A 19,081-nucleotide genomic window follows, 5' to 3' on the forward strand; every position below is an offset into this window, starting at 1 on the left:
GAGCAAAGGCATGGAGATTTTTAGACAGGGACGGATCTATAGTGATTTCCAGATCTGCAAATTTTGCCTGTCCACAAAGTTGGGACAAAATACATGCTAACCATGAGGTGTTTCTCCCAATGTTAAATGAGAGAACTCTAGGGAAAACACAAGTTTAGTTTAGTTTAGTTTCCTTTGTTCATTTCAATTCCTCTGCCTGGTCTGAGTCTTTTGCACATGGTGTTAACTGGACGCTACTGATTCCGCTATACTCTCACCTGGTAACAGGGTGTACTCCTGTGTGTACGATTGCAACTTCAACCTAGTACTTACCTGGTCTTTCACATGAAGTTTGTGATGTATATAAAAAGTTCTCCACCATTTTTTTAACCAAACTGAACTTTGCATCAGTATTGATCCAAAGCACATTTGTCTGCCTTGAAAATGCCAGCGAATCTCAGCTGATGTGGCATTGTCATCCTGAAAAGTAAAGTGCTCCTCGAAGAGGGAGATTTACTATAAGAATAATATTAAAATGTCATATACTTGGCATTTGTGGTCTCTTGAAGGTTCATCCTTTGGAAATTTCCTGGCATCTTATTTTTGGCACCAAGTGTAGCTGGTTTTCTTTCTACCTGGGGTTTGTAGTATGGTAAGTTTTAACTGGTATATTGTTTACTGGCTTTAAATGTTACTGTTTATCTTGCTGTACTGAACATGTCAGTCGCTTTGAGTCTCCTTTGTGGAGGGAAAAAGCAGGGTATAAATAAACATAATAAACATCATGATAGTAATAATGAATGTCTTTATTGGTGTGACTACTTTTGACAATTTGTAAACTGCCTATGAAAGTTGCATATATGAAAAATAAAGACGTTTTATGAGTTGGCCATATTGCATTTTCCTTCCTCACTGTAGTTTTCATCTCCTATCACTCCGTCAAATACATGAAAGTCAAAAAATAATGTAATTTCATTTTATTCAAATCACCTAGGTCATTAACATAACTGCTGCACATTCTCTTAAAAAAACTAATTTTTGACGCTATAAAATCACCATTCATTTGAATGGAATAGGCATTGTGGCTATAGAAAACTCCATTCATTTATTTAATCCCTTTGTTGACCTCCTTTCTCCACAACAGATATATTCTCCTGTTGGGAAAACATTGACACAAATAATAGAGCTATGTTGATTAAGTGAGAAAAAAATGTAAGCATTCCTATCCATTATTCAATTTGGGGGGCAAAGATCTGACTGCTGGTAATTACAAAGGGTATGATATATTCTGTATGAAATTAGAGATCAAATGGATCTACAGAAACAGAGGTTAATAATTAATTGTGGACATTTCCCTTTTATTCCTCAGTTGTAATAAACTATTTTGCATAAACTATTTTGCGTAAACTTCAGCTCGTTGCAATAGAATTTCAGCACTTTTAAAGACAGATTTGAAATATGGTGAAAATTGGGGATACTGCTGTCCATCTTTCTGCAAAATTTATCCAATATGGGAGTTCTTAGTTTTGCCCAAACATAATAACAAGGCCACTTTTCTACTTTATTTCTCTGTTCTCATTGTACTGTGAGCACCCCGTAGTCTGCCCTTGATAAGCTGGAGGCGTGCCAGTCCCTCCCCTGCCTGGTGTCAGCACTAGCCTTGCACATAATGGGTTTGGGATGAAGTGTTCCTATGGAAAAGAACTAGACGAAGGGAGGGTACAGGTCAGGGGACATGGACCATGATGTGAAAATTGCCTGATTGTCTTTTAACCAATTGATTCTGGGAATGATTGAGTGACGCCCCAAAAGGGTGGCACAGCACTGTGAAACTATAAAAGCAAATGTACTGTCACGCCTCAGGGTCCCTCCATTTTGGAGGCATCACTGGGAGCTCCAATTCTCTGTATTTTTTTTTTACCTCATTTTAGTTTTTTCAAATTAAAGTTTTCTTTCTCAGATCAAGAAACTTTCAGTTGCTTTGCTGGCCGTGTATCTAAAGCTGCACCTTTTAAGAGACTGGGGTGACAGAACTATTCTTCAGTACTGTATGACTCTTACTCAGAGTCCAGTCTGATTGTTTCCTCAAATAATATTATCGAATCTGTGAAAGCAAAACCGATTTCCTACAGATATTTAAGCCTGACTTGGCCACTGTGGTCCATGTCTTGGTTACATCTAGATTGGATTACTGTAACGCACTCTACTTGGGGCTGCCTTTGAAGACAACCTAGAAACTGCAACTGGTGTAAAGGTTGGCAGCCAGGTTGCTAACTGGAGCTAGTTATAGGCAGCGGACTAAAGCAGCTCCACTGGTTGCCGATAGGTTTCCGGTCCCAATTCGAAGTGCAGGTTATTACCTACAAATCCCTAAAAAGTTCGGGCCCTGCCTATCTTTGTGACTGTATCTACCCCTATGAACCGACGTGGGCTCTATGATCTGCTGGGGAGACCTTCTCTTGCTCCCACCACTGTCACAAGCATGGTTGGTTAGATTGCTTTGGAACTCCCCAGGGAGATTAGATTAGTCCCCACTCTGTCTACCTTCTGCAAAGACTTGAAAACCTGAATGTTCCAGTGTGCCTTTGAATGGCGGTTTTATTCCCTGATCAGGTCTGCCCAGCCCTAATTTATTGATTAGGTTTTTTCAGCACTTTACCCGCAGCCCTGGCCTATAGTCTTTGTTTTGCACAAGTCCTTGCTTTGCCCTCTCAAATCTGACCATGCCCACCATTTCCTGGTTACTGGTTTCTGATGTTGGTTGATGTATTTTTATGATGTTTTTACTCTGCTGGTTTTAATTGTTTTAATTAAATTGTTTATGTGTTATATTTTTAACTATGTTTTAACTTGTAATCTTTGTTTATGCTGGACTTGGTCCCCATATAAGCTGCCCTGAATCCCTTCCGGGAGATGATGGTGGGATATAAAAATAAAGTTGTTGTTGTTGTTGTTGTTGTTGTTGTTGTTGTTATTGTTATTATTATTATTAGGGGAATATCTTCCGCATTGTACATTTAGCTCTATTCCTTGGCTCCTAACCCATTTGAAAAACTTGAAATTTCTATCAATTTTTTACCACTTCAAGACTAATGGGATGCCACTGTAAGACAGATGCGATCCAACAAGACAAAAATGTTTGAAGAAAATATTTCTTCCAGGACTGTCAAATTCTGGATCATGGAATATTGTAATCTAAGCAAATTTTAAGGTACTCATTCCTCACTGCATGATCAATTAAATAGGAATTTATATTCGGAATAATGTTTTTATTGTGATAATTCATAGAAAAATGGAGCCTAGGCTGCTTTTAAATCAAATAAGCACAAAGATCATGGAATTAATCAGTGATCACTAAAGTTCCTGTGTTTTCACTTCCTCTGGAGTTTTAATTATTTTCCCCACCTATAGTGTCACACCATGACAAATGTAAGCCTTCTCTAAAAAGGTTAAATCTTTTTTTAAAAAAAGGAATACATGATGCACAATAACAGTATTAAATAAAAAGGGGAAAAGTACATGAGATGAAACATCAAAGCCTTAAGTCACATTAAAGTACAGATGTATTAATAAGAATACCAAAGTGATAAACAGCTTTCCCGAGTGGATATTTATCTTTGGACCCATAAGCGGATTGAGGTGTTTCCCAGATAATCCATTCCTATTTTAAGCACCGATTAGTGCAAATGTTAAGTTAATGCAAACCATCTCTCATCCTTACTTGATCTAGAAGGAAGCCAATCCTATCTACTGGTTTATCGCCACATTGTAAATTGCAAGTTAAACAAACAGTACTTAGAAGAATTCGTCAGGTCTTTATCTTCCAGGGAGGTGTACTTTTTTTTTTTTTTGAAAATCAAGGGTTTCCCCTCATTAGGGGTGCTAATAGATAGTGCTTTATCGATATCAAACTAAATCGTTTTTGCAATGTAAGTAGACAAGATGCAGTGTTCTTGCATTCACTGTCATATCCACTCAGGGAGGAATGGGGAAAACAGATGACAGATAAGTCTGATGTGACAACTCCACCCGGAACTTCTTATGTTTCGAACAGTAGATAGAAAAAGTAACATTTTGTGTTGATACTGAATAGGTCCCTTGCATTGTTCTTTCATTACAAGTCCTCTTCGCAGTATGAAAGTCTCAGATGCTATGTCTTCTCCCACTTTGTATAACTTTCAGTACATTGGAAAGGTCAAAGCTCTTTGAAATCATTTCTAGGAGGTATTCGTCACTTTCCACTCCATTAATGAACTCGTCTAAAGTCAGTTCCCCTAGAATAAAAGCACAAACATTTAGGAATCAGCACAAGTGATTAAAACCAGTAGATCCCAGCCTCTGGTTCTTCAGATGTTTTGGACTTCAGCTCCCAGAGTTCCTGACCATGGACCATATTAGGGAGTTGAAGTCCAAACCACCTAAAGGTTAACAGCTGAGATTCATGGTTAAAGACTGAAATGTTCCAAAACAAACTTCAAAATTGGGGAGAATTACTATGACTTTATATAAAACATCCATTGGGCTTGGGAAAATCAATGTAGGAAATGGAAGGAACATTTAGGCCCCACCTACACTGCTATATAATGCAGGTTGAACTGCATTATAATGGTCACTGTAGACTCATATAATGCACACTGAATTGCATTGAGCTGGATTATATGAATCTACACTGCCATAAAATCCAGTTCAATGCTGTTAATATGTATTCTGAAAATACATTAAATGACAGTGCAGATGGGGCCTTTGATTATCAAATGGTACATATCTGTCTAGTACAGTGGTTTGTCAAACGGATGATCTGAAAAAAAATGTATTATTGTGAGAATTACCAAATTGCCTTAAAAAAGTGCCTTAAAAAAGTAATGTTTCATGGAACTCTACCCTTCTAGTTCTGCATGACCTATAAGATTAAATCACTCTCTTCATAATGTGTAATATATTATGAAACCATGTTGGTCATATCCTGTATCCTGTGCATGGCCAGGCGCCTATTTGTGACATATACAGGCATAAATTGTGACCCAGATATGGGCCCAGGTATGACTTTTGGATAATACAGAATAAGATCTACTTAGAAGGTGTTGGAACTTTAGCAGATGTGCAATAATGCGTTAGAATAGTGCATCAAAGTGGCAGATTACATTGTTCATATGATGTGCTATAGCAGTATTTTGGACAGGGATTGCATAACATCAGTGTAGTGTAACTCTGCCAGTGGCTATTTATGCCACATTGAGACAATGTAAGATCTTGGTCCTATGCATTCAACTGGTTCATGAAAGAGTTCTGTATAAATTCATAGAGCTCCTTCAGGTGAAAGGGAGTCAATACCTGCTACCAGATCTAAATTCCCTTTCTATACAGGTAGGGCTAATGATATAGAGATAAATTCTCCTTGGGGAGATAGGGCAGAATATAAATAAATTGTTGTTGTTGTTGTAATTCGACATGTTTCCCAAGCCTGTGCTACACGTGTAAAGACTTTGGACACAAGAGGGAAAGTTTCATCCACGCATAAGAAAACATAATCTTACCATCATTGTTTATATCTATCTTCTGGAATACTACATTTGCAAAATCTTCGGGAGACAGCTCTTGGTTGCCATTAATTGCTTGAATAGCCTGAAGGCATAACAAAGCAAACATATTACAAATCCAGTAAGCCCCATATTGTAGGGGATTCTGTTCCACATAAAATCTGCAACATTTTTTCTGGGCAAAGGTTTAGCTGGTTGGGTCCCCCTCCCACAACTGGCATACCTCTGAAAGCTCAAATACTGCAGAGTCAAAATTGAGTTACTGAAAGAATCCCCCTCCCTGTGTGCTGTTATCCACAAAGATGGTGTTTTCATGTATAACTGAAGTTGAGTAACAAGAACTTGCATAATAGGTGGGCCGTCTGCAGAAATGATAGTGGTTCTGCTATCCAGCATATGAGTGAAGTAGCAGGTATGATTTCCAATAGAATCACCAGCAGTGAGATCTGGAAATTAAATTAATGCAAACTAAAGGATTGTGATCTCATTTGCATATTATTAAAGGCCCTATCAGCCCTTGTGATTTATTCTGAAACATAGCTGCATTTTTACCATACCCTGGAGAATTTGGTCTTTGGGGATTTATGCTATGTTCTATACTATTTAAAATTCAGGATTATCTTGTACAGCTGTACATACATGGAAGGAAGGCTTAAGTGACTTTTCTCATCACAAAATTATGTGTGATTTAATCCTCCTAATGAAGTGAGCAACACAATAAGTTAAGCACTAGCATCCTAATAGTACCTTTGAGCATTTTGCTCTGCCCGCGTGGGAAAGAAGTAGAAGGCAGCAATTTAAATCTTCATTCTCACTAATATAGATTTTACAGATGCAATATAGATGATGACATGCATCATGCAAAACATAACCAAACAAATCATTCAAATATTAAATTAGCACATTAGAAAGAAGGCTACACTGAATCAGTAAGAACCATTCCAGGCGATTTATACGATGTGTCTTTTCTAGATTGTATAGGCTCTTACAAAACATACAGTAAATGTTACAGCGAAGCATGGCACGTAATATTTGTCTAAATTATACAAAACATATACTACTTTTCCAGTATTTACATGCCACTCAGAGTGGTTGAAATTGAAAGGTGATAAAATACAAAATAAAAGAACTATATAACATACTGTAATAAAACGTTTTGTTGTTGTCTTCTTTTAAACCATTTATGTCTTTGAAGTCATTATTAGAGGTTTTTAAAGCATAATTTGTTAAGAGAAGGTTTGTCAGTGAGAGACAGTGACTTGTCCAAAGCCACCCAAGGGCTTTGGAGGTTAAGTGGGGATTCAAACTCAGATGTCCAAAACACAGACATCTGCACCACTCTGGCTCTCTAGAGAAAGAGATAGATAATGTAATTACATTTCATAACATTCAAGAACCAAATGCAGAAATGACTTGAAGACACACAACATCAGCAATCAGAAGTCAGCTAGAAGTGGGCAAAGAGCTGCAGAAGATTCCCCATCCCCCTTGTGAAGTTTTGTAGATGTTATGTTTCTTCCAGTCAACTTTGGTTTTTCTTGGCAAGATTTCATCAGAGGAGGTTTGACATTGCCTTCTCTAGAGCTGAGAAACTGTGAGTTGCTCGGGGTCACTTTGCAGGCTTCCAGAGCTGGTCTTCTCAGCCTTAGTCTAGCATGCAAATCTTTACAGCAGAGCTTTCCAAAATTTGTGTCATGACAAGTTAGTGCAGTGGTTCTCAACCTTTGGGTCCCCAGGAGTTTTGGCCTACAACTCCCAGAAATCCCAGCCAATTTACCAGCTGCTAGGATTTCTGGGAGTTGAAGGCCAAAACATCTGGGGACCCAAAGGCTGAAAACCACTGGGTTAGTATGTTGGCTGCAGTGTGTTGGTGTGTAGTGCAAATGTAATGAGAAACCTCTGAGTCTATGTGAAATAAGCAATAAATCATATATATTTAAAATATAAATGAATGTTTTTCATTAGATATGCTATATCCCCATACATTTTGTTTTTACAATTTATGCACATGTCTATATCTCTTATAAGGGGTTGGTTTAACTTCCAGTTTGCTGAATTACTGTGTCATGAAATTATGTCTAAAAAGTGTGTCACCAACATGAAACATTTGGAAAGCTTTGTTTTACAGCATATCCTGGGTGAATTCTATCAGGATGACATTGTGGGGATGACATTGTGGCATTGCTATTAAACCGTATAAGGAATAGATGGCTGCCCCTATTTCTGTTATTTAAAGCAAAAAATGTAGGACCTTTCATCCATGTCATCCAATGATGTTGACCCATCCTGCTTCATGAGTGGCTATTCCTCCCAGTCTTTTTACTGCTACTCCAGAACAGCAAGGACGGGGGATTTTGCCTTTCGCAGCCACAGTATCAGCTATCGTGGGTTCTGCCAGTAGGTTGGGACTCTGTTTTCTTTCCAAGTATACCAAAGAATAACAGTCATGGGTAACTGCTTTATTTCCTCCCCACTCTGTTGGAGGATATATCCATTCAGGCTTATGTTCTAAAAGAGTGTATCAAAACCAGCAGTGGGAATTGTGTCCCATAGACTTATTGTGTGACCTGCAGGGTCCTCTGACTTTTCCCATCTCCACTGATGAAAAATAAGAAGTCCTGAAACAGAAAATGGTTTCTTCAAAAGCCTTCTATTTAATGCTTTGATTTCGTAGTATATTTTTTTGGATTTAAAATAGTTTTGTTTTTTTTAATGGAGGTAACCATCGATCAGTTTTTGTATGGTAAAAGGGGATGGCTGCAGCCAATAGGATGGAAAATTGGATGGCATTGGCCCAGATCTTTCATATTTGCCTCCTTCTGGTCTAAACAAATAATCATTGAACTAATCAAAGCATGTATATATTTAAATAATTTAATTTCATGATACATATAATTGTGACAGAAAGCGTTATTGGAAATTGTATGCAAATGTTTACTATTTCCTTACCGTGAATATGCTTATGAGTTCTTTCTTGTCAATAGTTCCGTTTCCATCAGCATCATAGAGCTTAAAATACCATTTCAACTTCTGGTCAATTTTCCCTCGTATGACCAGATTTATTGCAGCTATAAATTCCAAGAAGTCAATAAATCCATCCTGAAGAAGAAAAGAAATATATGTTGCAACCTGTACAGTCTTTCATTTATGCTGGCAGTGACATTAATAAGTGGACCATTGCATTGGGAGTGGGGAGAGATTATTTAGAAAACATTATTGAAAACTCTATATTTTGTTGGCCTTTCTAAGGACAACCTAACAGGAGTAACATACATTGCTCAAGTTTCTTAACACTAGGTAAATATCTTTGGAAACAACCTAGAAAACATCAAACATTAGAAATCCCTTATGGCTGGGGTAGGAAAGCTTGTGGTCCTTGACCCTATTTCATGAGAAACAATACTGAAATAATAACCATGTGCTGCTGTCACAGAGAATATGTGTGTGTATATATGATAGTCTCAGCTAGAGTAGACCCAATGAACGGATGATGGCTGAGTGACGAGTGAGTTAACATGTAGGTGTGCAAATGCAAAGTGCTTATAATTACATTAAACATCCTAAATGGTTTGGCACCTTAATATTGTGCAAGGTCACAGGGGTTGTCGCATGATCTTCCCCTGGATGTGCATTTGATATTCATTCTAGCATCAAAGTGAAATGTGTTTTTTTAAAAATAAAAGGCATAAGTTTAACTATTTTATCTTTTTTCCTGTATTTACTATTTTGGCCTGAATATTGTATAATGTCAGAACCCCGGTGGCGAAGTGTGTTAAAGCACTGAGCTGCTGAACTTGCAGACTGAAAGGCCGCAGGTTCAAGTCCCGGGAGCAGAATGAGCGCCCGCTGTTAGCTCCAGCTTCTGCCAACCTAGCAGTTCGAAAACATGCCAATGTGAGTAGATCAATAGGTACTGCTCCAGCGGGAAGGTAACGGCGCTCCATGCAGTCATGCTGGCCACATGCCCTTGGAGGTGTCTATGGACAACGCTGGCTCTTCGGCTTAGAAATGGAGATGAGCACCAACCCCCAGAGTCAGACATGACTGGACTTTTACCTTTTTTATTGTATAATGTCATCTTGTTTAATGTGTTTTAAATCTACTTAAAATATCTTATACTGCTTTAACATTTTGAATTGCTTTTAATGTATTGGGTGGATTTCACTGTAAGCTATTGTGGGACTTTTATCATTAGAGCAGTTATACATTGATTATGAATCAAGTAGGTAAACCTGATTTAGAAGGTAAACCTGATTTAGTGACTACTTTAATTCAGACTAATTCAGGCCATGATAAGCTCCATCCATATGTTACTCTTTGTCAAAAAGGAAAGAAGTAGTAGTGACGAATGGAGTCAGAAAACACATTTGGCCTTGAAGTACAGTACAACCCCCCGGGGGGTCATGAAGGAGGTGTCAGAAGGGTCGCCAAAAACCATCAGAAAACATATATTTTGTAGGGAACTATAAATCCCAGCAACTACAACTCCCAAATGACAAAATCAATCCCCCAACTCCACCAGTATTCAAATTTGGGCATATCGGATATTTGTGCCAAATTTGGTCCAGTGAATGAAAATATATCTTCCATATCAGATATTTACATTATGATTCATAACAGTAGCAAAATTACAGTTATTAAGTAGCAATGAAAATAATTTTATGGTTGGGGATCACCCAAGCATGAGGGACTGTATTAAGGGGTCGCAGCATTAGGAAGGTTGAGAACCACTGCCTTAGGGGATATATTTCTGGATTTTGTGCAGATATGCAAAATTGTAGATAATGGAAAACTCTATTGAAATGAAGTATATCTGGCCCAAGAATACCATAGTGATGTGCTGGAGGACCTAGAAAATGCCTATAGAAGACATGTTTTGTTGGATAAAGGTAAATGATGCCTTAGATGTCAGTCTAATGGATATGAGGAAAAAGGATATGTCACTTGCTAAGCAATCACTGAAGACTTTTGAAAGTAAATAAAAACAAAAATGTAAATATTTTAACTATGCACATAGACACAGACATAGGCCTACACAATTCAGTCACATGAAAGCTTCTTTGACAGATGGTTCAAAATTTTTGTATGTATAATGTCAGTTCCTATAGCTGTAGGAAAATTAGGAGTAAATATTTTCCACTATTCTCAATATTTTTGTATTCTAAGGTAAAGGTAAAGGTTTCCCCTGAAGTTAAGTCCAGTCATGTCTGACTCTGGGGGTTGGTGCTCATCTCCATTTCTAAGCCGAAGAGCTGGCATTGTCCGTAGACACCTCCAAGGTCATGTAGCCGGCATGACTGCATGGAGCGCCGTTACCTTCCCGCCGGAGCGGTACCTATTGATTGGCATGTTTTCGAACTGCTAGGTTGACAGAAGCTGGAGCTAATAGCCGGCGCTCACTCCGCTCTGGGGGTTTGAACCTGGGACCTTTCGGTCTGCAAATTCAGCAGCTCAGTGCTTTAACACACTTCGCCACCGGGGTATTCTAGTCTTTGATTATATCAAGTTTCTTAGTAAAATATCTAACCCCAACAATTACAAAAGAGTGGGCTCTAATCAAGTTATGGGTACATTTTATATGTTTTGCCAACATCCGCACTTTCCTTCTTTTATCATTCTAATCAGTTTAAATGCAGAGAGAGACACGAAAGCAAACTCCTGTTATAGAAACTCACAGTTATGTATTCAGGATTTTCAATGAAATAATCTGTAAAAATTGATTAATACCATGAAGATGAGGATTTGGTACATACATAAAAGCAAACAGCGTGAAAAGGAGAACAAAAATTAAGCCTTTCATCCCTTTCTTTTAATAGGCTGTTCACAGCAGGGAGTCTTAAGATTGGTTTTCTTCATACTTTGAGATTTTTTTTTGTTTTTGTTTTTTGCAAATACAAAAGGCCCTCCACTTTTAGAGGAGTTAGGTCCTGTGAAAAAGTAGAAACCCCACTAATAATAATAACAACAACAATAAAACCTAGCACTTTTTTAAACTTTAGAAAACACCTCTCATGTCATTTCAACATGGTTCAGTGATCAGCTTCTGCTGCAAAACGATCGTACAGTCACACAGAAATTCGCACAGAAATTACTGGAGAGATTATTTTAATAAAATCCATAAATAATAAAAATCAGCAAAAGTTAAAGCTACAAATGTGGATGGCTGATTTTTCTGTACAATCTTATATTTGTTTACATCTCACAGTAATAGGTTATGAGCCATTAGCAGATAAATAAACTTGCAGTCTAGTTGAGGAATTCATGCCCCATTATAATTAGGTGGATACTGGCTTGAATAGGGTGGTAATAATTTTCCTCTAATTGTGGAATTGCAATTCCTCACTTTCCTCAGCACTAACTGTGTATGGAGCCCCTTCCACACAACAAAATAAAATCCCACATTTTCTGCTTTGAACTGGAATATATGTCAGTGTGGACTCAGATAAACCAGTTCAAAGCAGATATTGCAGGATTTTCTGTCTTGATATTCTGGGTTATATGGCTGTGTGGAAGGAAGGGACCTCAGGATTGTTGGAAGTTGGCATTCAGCAAGATCTGGAAGGGTTTACAATTCACAATCCAATCTAAATCCTGTTCCCAATCCTAACTAAATCAATCGAGTTAAAAAAGCATTGATTTAACATCCAACAACTGATATAGTGGCTCTGCAGTAGTATGGTCTGCTAATTGAATTTATGCCTATAAAATCTAATCTGTTGAGTGGTGTCACATTCAGTTAAATATCACATTGAGTAAAGGTAATGCAGAAGGTTATTAATCATCTAAAAAGACTATTTCACAGGCAATGATGACTACAATATGCTTTCATCCACTGCATATGCTATAAGAATAAAATGCCCATTTGTTTACTCCTTCCTAAAATATCCTGTTATAGAATATTTAGTTTATATCACTATCTCTTTTTCCATTTAGTGATCAGATTACACCTTGACACTATCCACGTAATATCCAAGAACAAAAACACTTGGCCAGTTCCAGCATTCTTCACTGAAAGCAATATATGTATATCTAGATGATGTGGGAAATGTGTTACTTAAGCTGTACAACTTTGTAGGGTTTGTAGGTCTCCCATACATAGAGTCACTTCAAGTCAAATTCAACTTGAAGGCAGTTATCAACAATAACTGTAATTTTATAATTAAAAGTGGAAATAATTTTACTCCACAATCTACTTTCTTTGATTTAACTAGGGCTAACATCCCTGCCTCTATTTTAATACACCAGAAAAGAAACTCCAGACATAGTCAGCCTATAAGTTCTTGATTTAAAAACAAAACAAAAAACAAGACACAAATTTCTACTGAGTTATGCCATTGGTATAACTTGGGGTTGTTCTCCAAGACTAGAATAAAACTCAGAGCAAATTCACCGCATTGATGAATATAAAAGTCATTAGCCACCACTGTCTAAGTCTAGGCCAGACCTGCACAACCTGTGGGCCTGCAGATGTTTTGGACTTCAGCTCCAAGAATTCCTGACCATTGAATCAGCTGGCTAGGGCTTCTGGGAGTTGGTGTCTCAAACACCTGGAGGGCCATGGGGTTGCTGCCACCAATGGTTGCTGCCACCAATGTCTCTGTGGCCCCAGAGGTGTGGATGCACAACATTGCAACTACTGTTCATCCAACCCACTGTCGACTGAGCTTACACAGAAGTAACAGCACTCTGTGAAAGGTAACCATAGGTATCATCAGGCAGCAACATTGATACATTTCCCACAATTCATTGTCCAATATCTGAAGTAATTACAGAGAACCCTAAACTTTGTGTTGTGGAATATATACAATTGTTGACTTCTCTGAGCTGATTGAAGACAAGGGGCTACTTGGCTTCAACTCAAATAGTACCACCAAATAAGCCATCTGGGGGAAGGAAGAGAGAAAGGCGACTTGTGATTTTTCCTGCAGGGACCTGGTGACCAAGAGTTAAAGGCAGCAATATTAGGTATATTTTGCATTATAAAAAAGTGATAGGTGCAGTTTTGTTAAAAAATATGAAGACATGACATGCCATTCCATGCACACCAACCTTACTTTTAAATATATACATCTAAAAGCATTGTTTTTTGGGGGGAGTGGGGGTTATAGTCGGATTTCTTTGCTTTATTAATTTACTTAAACTACCACACAAAATCTGAAAATATTGTTGACTTGAAAGCAAAACTAATGGATTGAAAAGTGTCACATGCATTTTGGAGCACGGGGTCGGTGGGATCCTAAAGATTAATACATGTCTGAAAAAGAAGTGTGTTAAGTTCAATGTTACTTCAGGGACATATATTGAAGAATTAGCATGAAGCAAAGCTGAGGGGTAGACCATTTCTTGAACGTGTCTCTTCTGAAACTGATGAGTGAATTTTATGAATTAATGGCTGAATCTTTGTTTTTTCCTAAACTTATTATGATATTCTTTCTAGTCTTCACCCTATGTTTCTTTCTTATAATGTGAACACTTTATTATGGGTCCCTCCTTCTGGAGCAGTAGAGAACAAATTTGCTTCATTATATGTTTGACAGCCTTTCAAATATTTGAAGACAGTTGCCATATTGACTCAGTCGTTACAGGATTTGTTTCTTCAAGGGCTACTAGAGCCTGCTTCTTGCTTCTGTGTCGTAGCTGGCAACTATTAAAAAACAAAACACCTGTTTGAGTTCTGGAGGATACTTGGTTTTAAATCCTCTAAACCAGGAGTGGGAGTTTTATAGCTCTCTGTTGTTGGACTGCAACTCCTGGCAATTGTAGCCAGCATAGACCATGATGCTGAGAGGTGCAATCCATCAATGCTTGGAGAGAATTTTTCTCTCTCGAATTCTCTCTCTAGAATTTTGTATTGCATACTTTTCCAAGTAGCTAATGAAAAACAATATAAGCACCCTGGACCTTACACAGATATATAAACCTCCCTTGCCTAGTTTCCAACATACCTCACAACCTCTGAGGATGCTTGCCACAGATGTGGGCAAAACGTCAGGAGAGAAAGCTTCTGGAACCTGACCAGACAGCCCAAATTCTGGCCATGAAAGCCTTTGACAATACAACAAACAACAACATCAACAATAAAAGACCATATATGTGAATTCCCAGTAGTTGTGGATCTTATATTCTTGTAACTGCCGAATAAGATGCCAGCCCATGTTTTCTATGCAAAGCACACCCCACTGCATAAATTAATTTATCAAAAAGCTGCCCTGAGAACTTCAGATAAAGGGTGGAGTATACATATTTTAATAAAGAATAAATAAAATAATTTTGAAATGTCCTGAAGCATGAATGGTAATAAAAAAGTATGCAGAAGCCCCACATTCTTGTATAGTGGGAAGACAGACTTGAACGTATTTATTCTTATGCAGGCCAAAATTGGTGAAAGTATTCATTTCTACTCACAAACCTCAATCCACACAGTCATCAGAGAGTGTGGTGTCCACAAAATGCCGAATGGAACATGGAAAGCATTAGCACATTATGCAAGAGGTCACGTAATAAGCTAATCAGAAGCCTAACAAGGCCATTATCCCTTTATATTTAGAACAGTGTTGATAATCCCTAGATTTCTTTAAGGGGTCAAAACAGAAATCATGCCAGTAATCACTTCTTAGGAAAAAAATGTTCAGACTTCGATGGTAAAATCCGAATGCTAGTGATCTCCTTTACAAATTAAGCTACTTCCCACACACTGGTAGTACTTTCATATAGTGATTGTTGTCTATGGCCTGATCCTGAAATACCAGCATGCAGCTAGTACTTTCTTGGGTTTGATTTGAGAAGCTATTCCCCTGGACACCATGTGGACCAGGCATGGACAACTTCGGCCCTCCAAGTGTTCTGGACTTCAACAGACATCCCAGCCAGCTTACCGGCTGTTAGGAATTGTGGGAGTTGAAGTCCAAAACATCTGGAGGGCCGAAGTCTGTCCATGCCTGATGTGGACAGCTGTTCCTGTCATCCCAGCTAGACACAAGAGATAGCTTTGTTAGGCTCTTTTTTGGTTTCTCTTTTTAGAAGTAGGAACCTTATGGGGATGCTTTGAAAAACTGTGATATATAGGCAGTCCCTGACTTACAAATGACTCAGAGTTAACAATGGGATGAGATATATCTACCTTCATTCAGGAAGGGAAATTCACTCCTGGAAGGGTTATCATGGGAGAAAGGAAGTTTCAACTAAAGCTTTATCACCAATTCTTGTTCCCACAACAAGCCCCATTTTTCAAAATCCAATTATCACAGAGACAGAAAGTGTAGGGACAGCAAAACAAACACCCCAGGAGTGTTAACCCTTCCCTGTGCTATCCAAAGAGCGCATATATATGATTGGAGTCACACTTTAAAAATGTACCTGTTCCAACTTACATACAAATTAATTGAAGGACAAACCTACAGAACCTATCTTGTTTATAACTTGGAGACTTTCTGTACTTGGTGCTTCTATGTAATTCATTATATTAATTACACAGGCAACCAAAATAGAGGGTCATAAAAATGTTTTTTTTTAAAATGAATGCTTATTTTATAGGAATGTGATGTTCTATATCCAAAAAAGAACTCAGATATACTCCTTTATGCACAGTGTTGTAATATGTGACTGAATGAATTTATCTTGCAAAGAAGCAGCCACGAAAGCCCACTGAGTGGTCTTGAGCAAATCACACACTCTTAGAGTGAATCTACACTGTAGATTTAATGCAGCTTGATATTACTTTAATTGGAATAGCCCAATGCTGTGTAATCACGGGGCTTGTAGTTTTAGAAGTCTTTAGTACTGGTGTCTCATCAGGCTACAACCGCCATGATTCCCCAGCATTGAGCCATGACAGGTAGAGTGGGGTCAACCTGCATTACTCCTACAGTGTAGATGTTCCATCCTTCACAGAGAGAGGCCAAGGCAAACCTCCCTCTGAAGGTGCACAAGAGCAAAAAAGAAGGGCAACACGGAATGTTGCTGCCTCCTCCCATGGGAATCTATTACAGACTCCAACACAACCCAAAATGTTCTGTTTGGATGATATCAGTGGAATAAACAGTGTCTCAGTTCTTTGAATGTGACTCAGTTCTCTGAAGTTACACAATCAAGAAGCAATTGAAGAAAGTGCACATGTGTTTTGTTTAGATTTAATATCAGATCTCTAATTCTGAGAAGCTTCCTAGAGCTCTAACATTAGCCATCAGCTGGTTTAAATGTTTAGGGGAAAGGAAATAAAATAACTTGAATGGGAAAAAGAGAAAGAAAGACGGGGAAAAGGTTAGTTTTCGGGGCTAGGGAGGGACTTTAAGAAAACATACATGTTATTTAAAGAAAAAGACCTCCCTCCCCCTCCCCCCCCCCCAAAAAAAAAAGAAAAAGGAAAGGGGAGAGAAATGGTCAGAATCTTTACTCTCATACCGAAATGAAAGTAATACTCACATAATGGCAAAGTGACACATAAAATGGATAATGTAACACATCATATGGTCAGCAATGAGTAACAACGAATTACCGTAAGACCCCTGCAGCCAGCTGGACCGCAGTTACCTAAAAGTGTGGATATGACTTAACACCAAGCAAATTCCTCCTGCAAGTGCAGGTAAATTATAGGATATAGGAGTCTTGCTGTTGTAACAGTACATGCTTTGATGTGGTATTATTGAGGAAGGTACCTTACTCCTGTGTTTTTATTATTACATGCTATTCCCGCAGCAAGAAGTAAGATAGCAAGTGGCAGGAAAGCTCATCCCTCTGCCTTTGGGTCTTTAAAGAGATTGCATGCATAAAATGCTTTGCAGATCATTGTGTAAAACAGGGGTGAGCAGGTGCACAAGGGGAGCTAATTTAACCAAGACTAATTTAGCCCTTAACCGCTATGGGCCATATCTCCATTTAATGGTGGTACTGGAAATGTTAAGTTTCCATTGTTGACCAGTGTTTGACACGACCACTGCCCTGGCTGTAAGAGATTTACTATTTTCATGTTTTCCAAAAGCCATGTCATGCATCATTTATTAAAGCAAACAGCCACAGGGTTTTGCTCCCTGATTTTCTCTGGCAAGTAAATAAAAGAGACAACCCCTCCCATTGAGATTGTGAAGGCAATCCTCTGTGCTTCTTTGAACCTTGTTTACATGAGTGAAAGCCTGGCCCAGAACATTTTGTTGCCTGCGGCTAGATCTCCACTTCTATAAAATTATAGAACCGGAAGAGACCACATGGGCATCCAGTCCAGCTATTTGCCATGCAGGAAAAGGACAAAATACCCCTGAAGATGGCCATCAAGCCTCTGTTTAAATGCTTCCAAGGAAGGAACTTCCACCACACTCCAAGGTAGAGAGTTCCACTGCTGAACAGCTCTTACAGTCAGGAAGTTCTTCCTAATGTTCAGGTGGATTCTCCTTTCCCGTAATTTGAACCCATTTCTCCAAGTCCTAGTTTCCAGGGCAGCAGAAAACAAGCCTGCTTCCTCTTCCTTATGGCATTATTTCACATATTGTTCAGGTTGAACTCCAATCTCTCTCAAAAGTGGAACAAACACCCTGGAAAGGACCTCTCTTGTACTGCCAAGTTTCAGACTGACGTGCTGAGCTGTCCAGACTCTCCAAACCATATTTAACACACACAAAAAGCACCTATATCCACAGGTTGACTGAGCCTGACAATGCATGTGATAATTTGCAGTCACTCACTTCTTCAGGTGGGCAGCAGAAAGGGAACAGGAAGGTTAGTGGCATGGAGGTTTCCAGGGCGGAGAGAAGGCGTGAGATGGGGAGAAGGGAGGACAAGAGAGGCAACTCAGGGAAGTGGGATGGTGAGAGCAGGGGGAGGAAAGCAAGGGGGAAGGGGTTGGAGCACCTCCTCCTCCTCATAAGTGGCACTCGCTCCATGTGCCCCAAAGATGTGCTCACCATCTGCACTCCTTCCTTCTGCACCCCTGTCATATCTCCCCCCCCCCCGTCCACTATGCATACACCTATGCACCTCCCTTCTCCTTCCCCCTTCTGAAGCAAATGAGTGTGCAATTGAATGAGCGTACATGCCATTCCTTGTCCCATTCTCTAATTCCATACCTTCCCCTGACCCATCTGAGCATGTGAGATGTGAGGGAGCGCATGAAGGAATGCAACCCACTCTTTCACATATCCATTTGAGTGAGCAAGGGAATGCATGCATGGCCAGACCCAGCTGTCCTTCCATTTCAGTTTCCTCCCAGCAACCAAAGATTTGACCACTGACTACTGCTGGATCTATGCTACCATATAACCTTCACTTGTGTTCAGTTAAGTGAGGGTTAGGCCCCATCTACACTGCCATTTTCTGAATGCAGACTAATTGCTTTGAACTGGATTTTATGAGTCTACACTGCCGCATAAAACAATTAATCTGTTCAAAAACTGGCAGTGTATATTGGGCCTAATCCTCAGTTAACTGAACACAGTTCAAGGTGGATTCTAGTATTATTAAAGTCCCTATTAAAATGGCATAAGGCACCACTGGAGGCAGCAGTAAAATAATCCACAAATATTTAAATCTGTGATGGTTAAGCCAAACAATGTGGAGGGATGACTGTATCAGCCACA

At 38.9% G+C, this 19,081-nt stretch overlaps 1 protein-coding gene across 1 annotated transcript in view; it reads right to left on the reverse strand.

Moving 5' to 3' along the window:
- Positions 1–767: 767 nt before the first annotated feature.
- guca1c (guanylate cyclase activator 1C) overlaps positions 768–19,081 on the reverse strand; it is a 47,174-nt gene continuing 28,860 nt past the window's right edge. The window contains exons 2-4 of the mRNA XM_003219082.4: positions 8,466–8,615; positions 5,514–5,601; positions 768–4,253 (exon numbers count right to left, since the gene is read on the reverse strand). Of these exons, the coding sequence (XP_003219130.1) occupies positions 4,123–4,253; positions 5,514–5,601; positions 8,466–8,615 (369 nt within the window). The 3' untranslated portion in view covers positions 768–4,122. The remainder of the gene's footprint in view (positions 4,254–5,513; positions 5,602–8,465; positions 8,616–19,081) is intronic.

Source organism: Anolis carolinensis, chromosome 3 (genome assembly GCF_035594765.1).
Source record: "Anolis carolinensis isolate JA03-04 chromosome 3, rAnoCar3.1.pri, whole genome shotgun sequence".
NCBI lineage: Eukaryota > Metazoa > Chordata > Lepidosauria > Squamata > Dactyloidae > Anolis > Anolis carolinensis.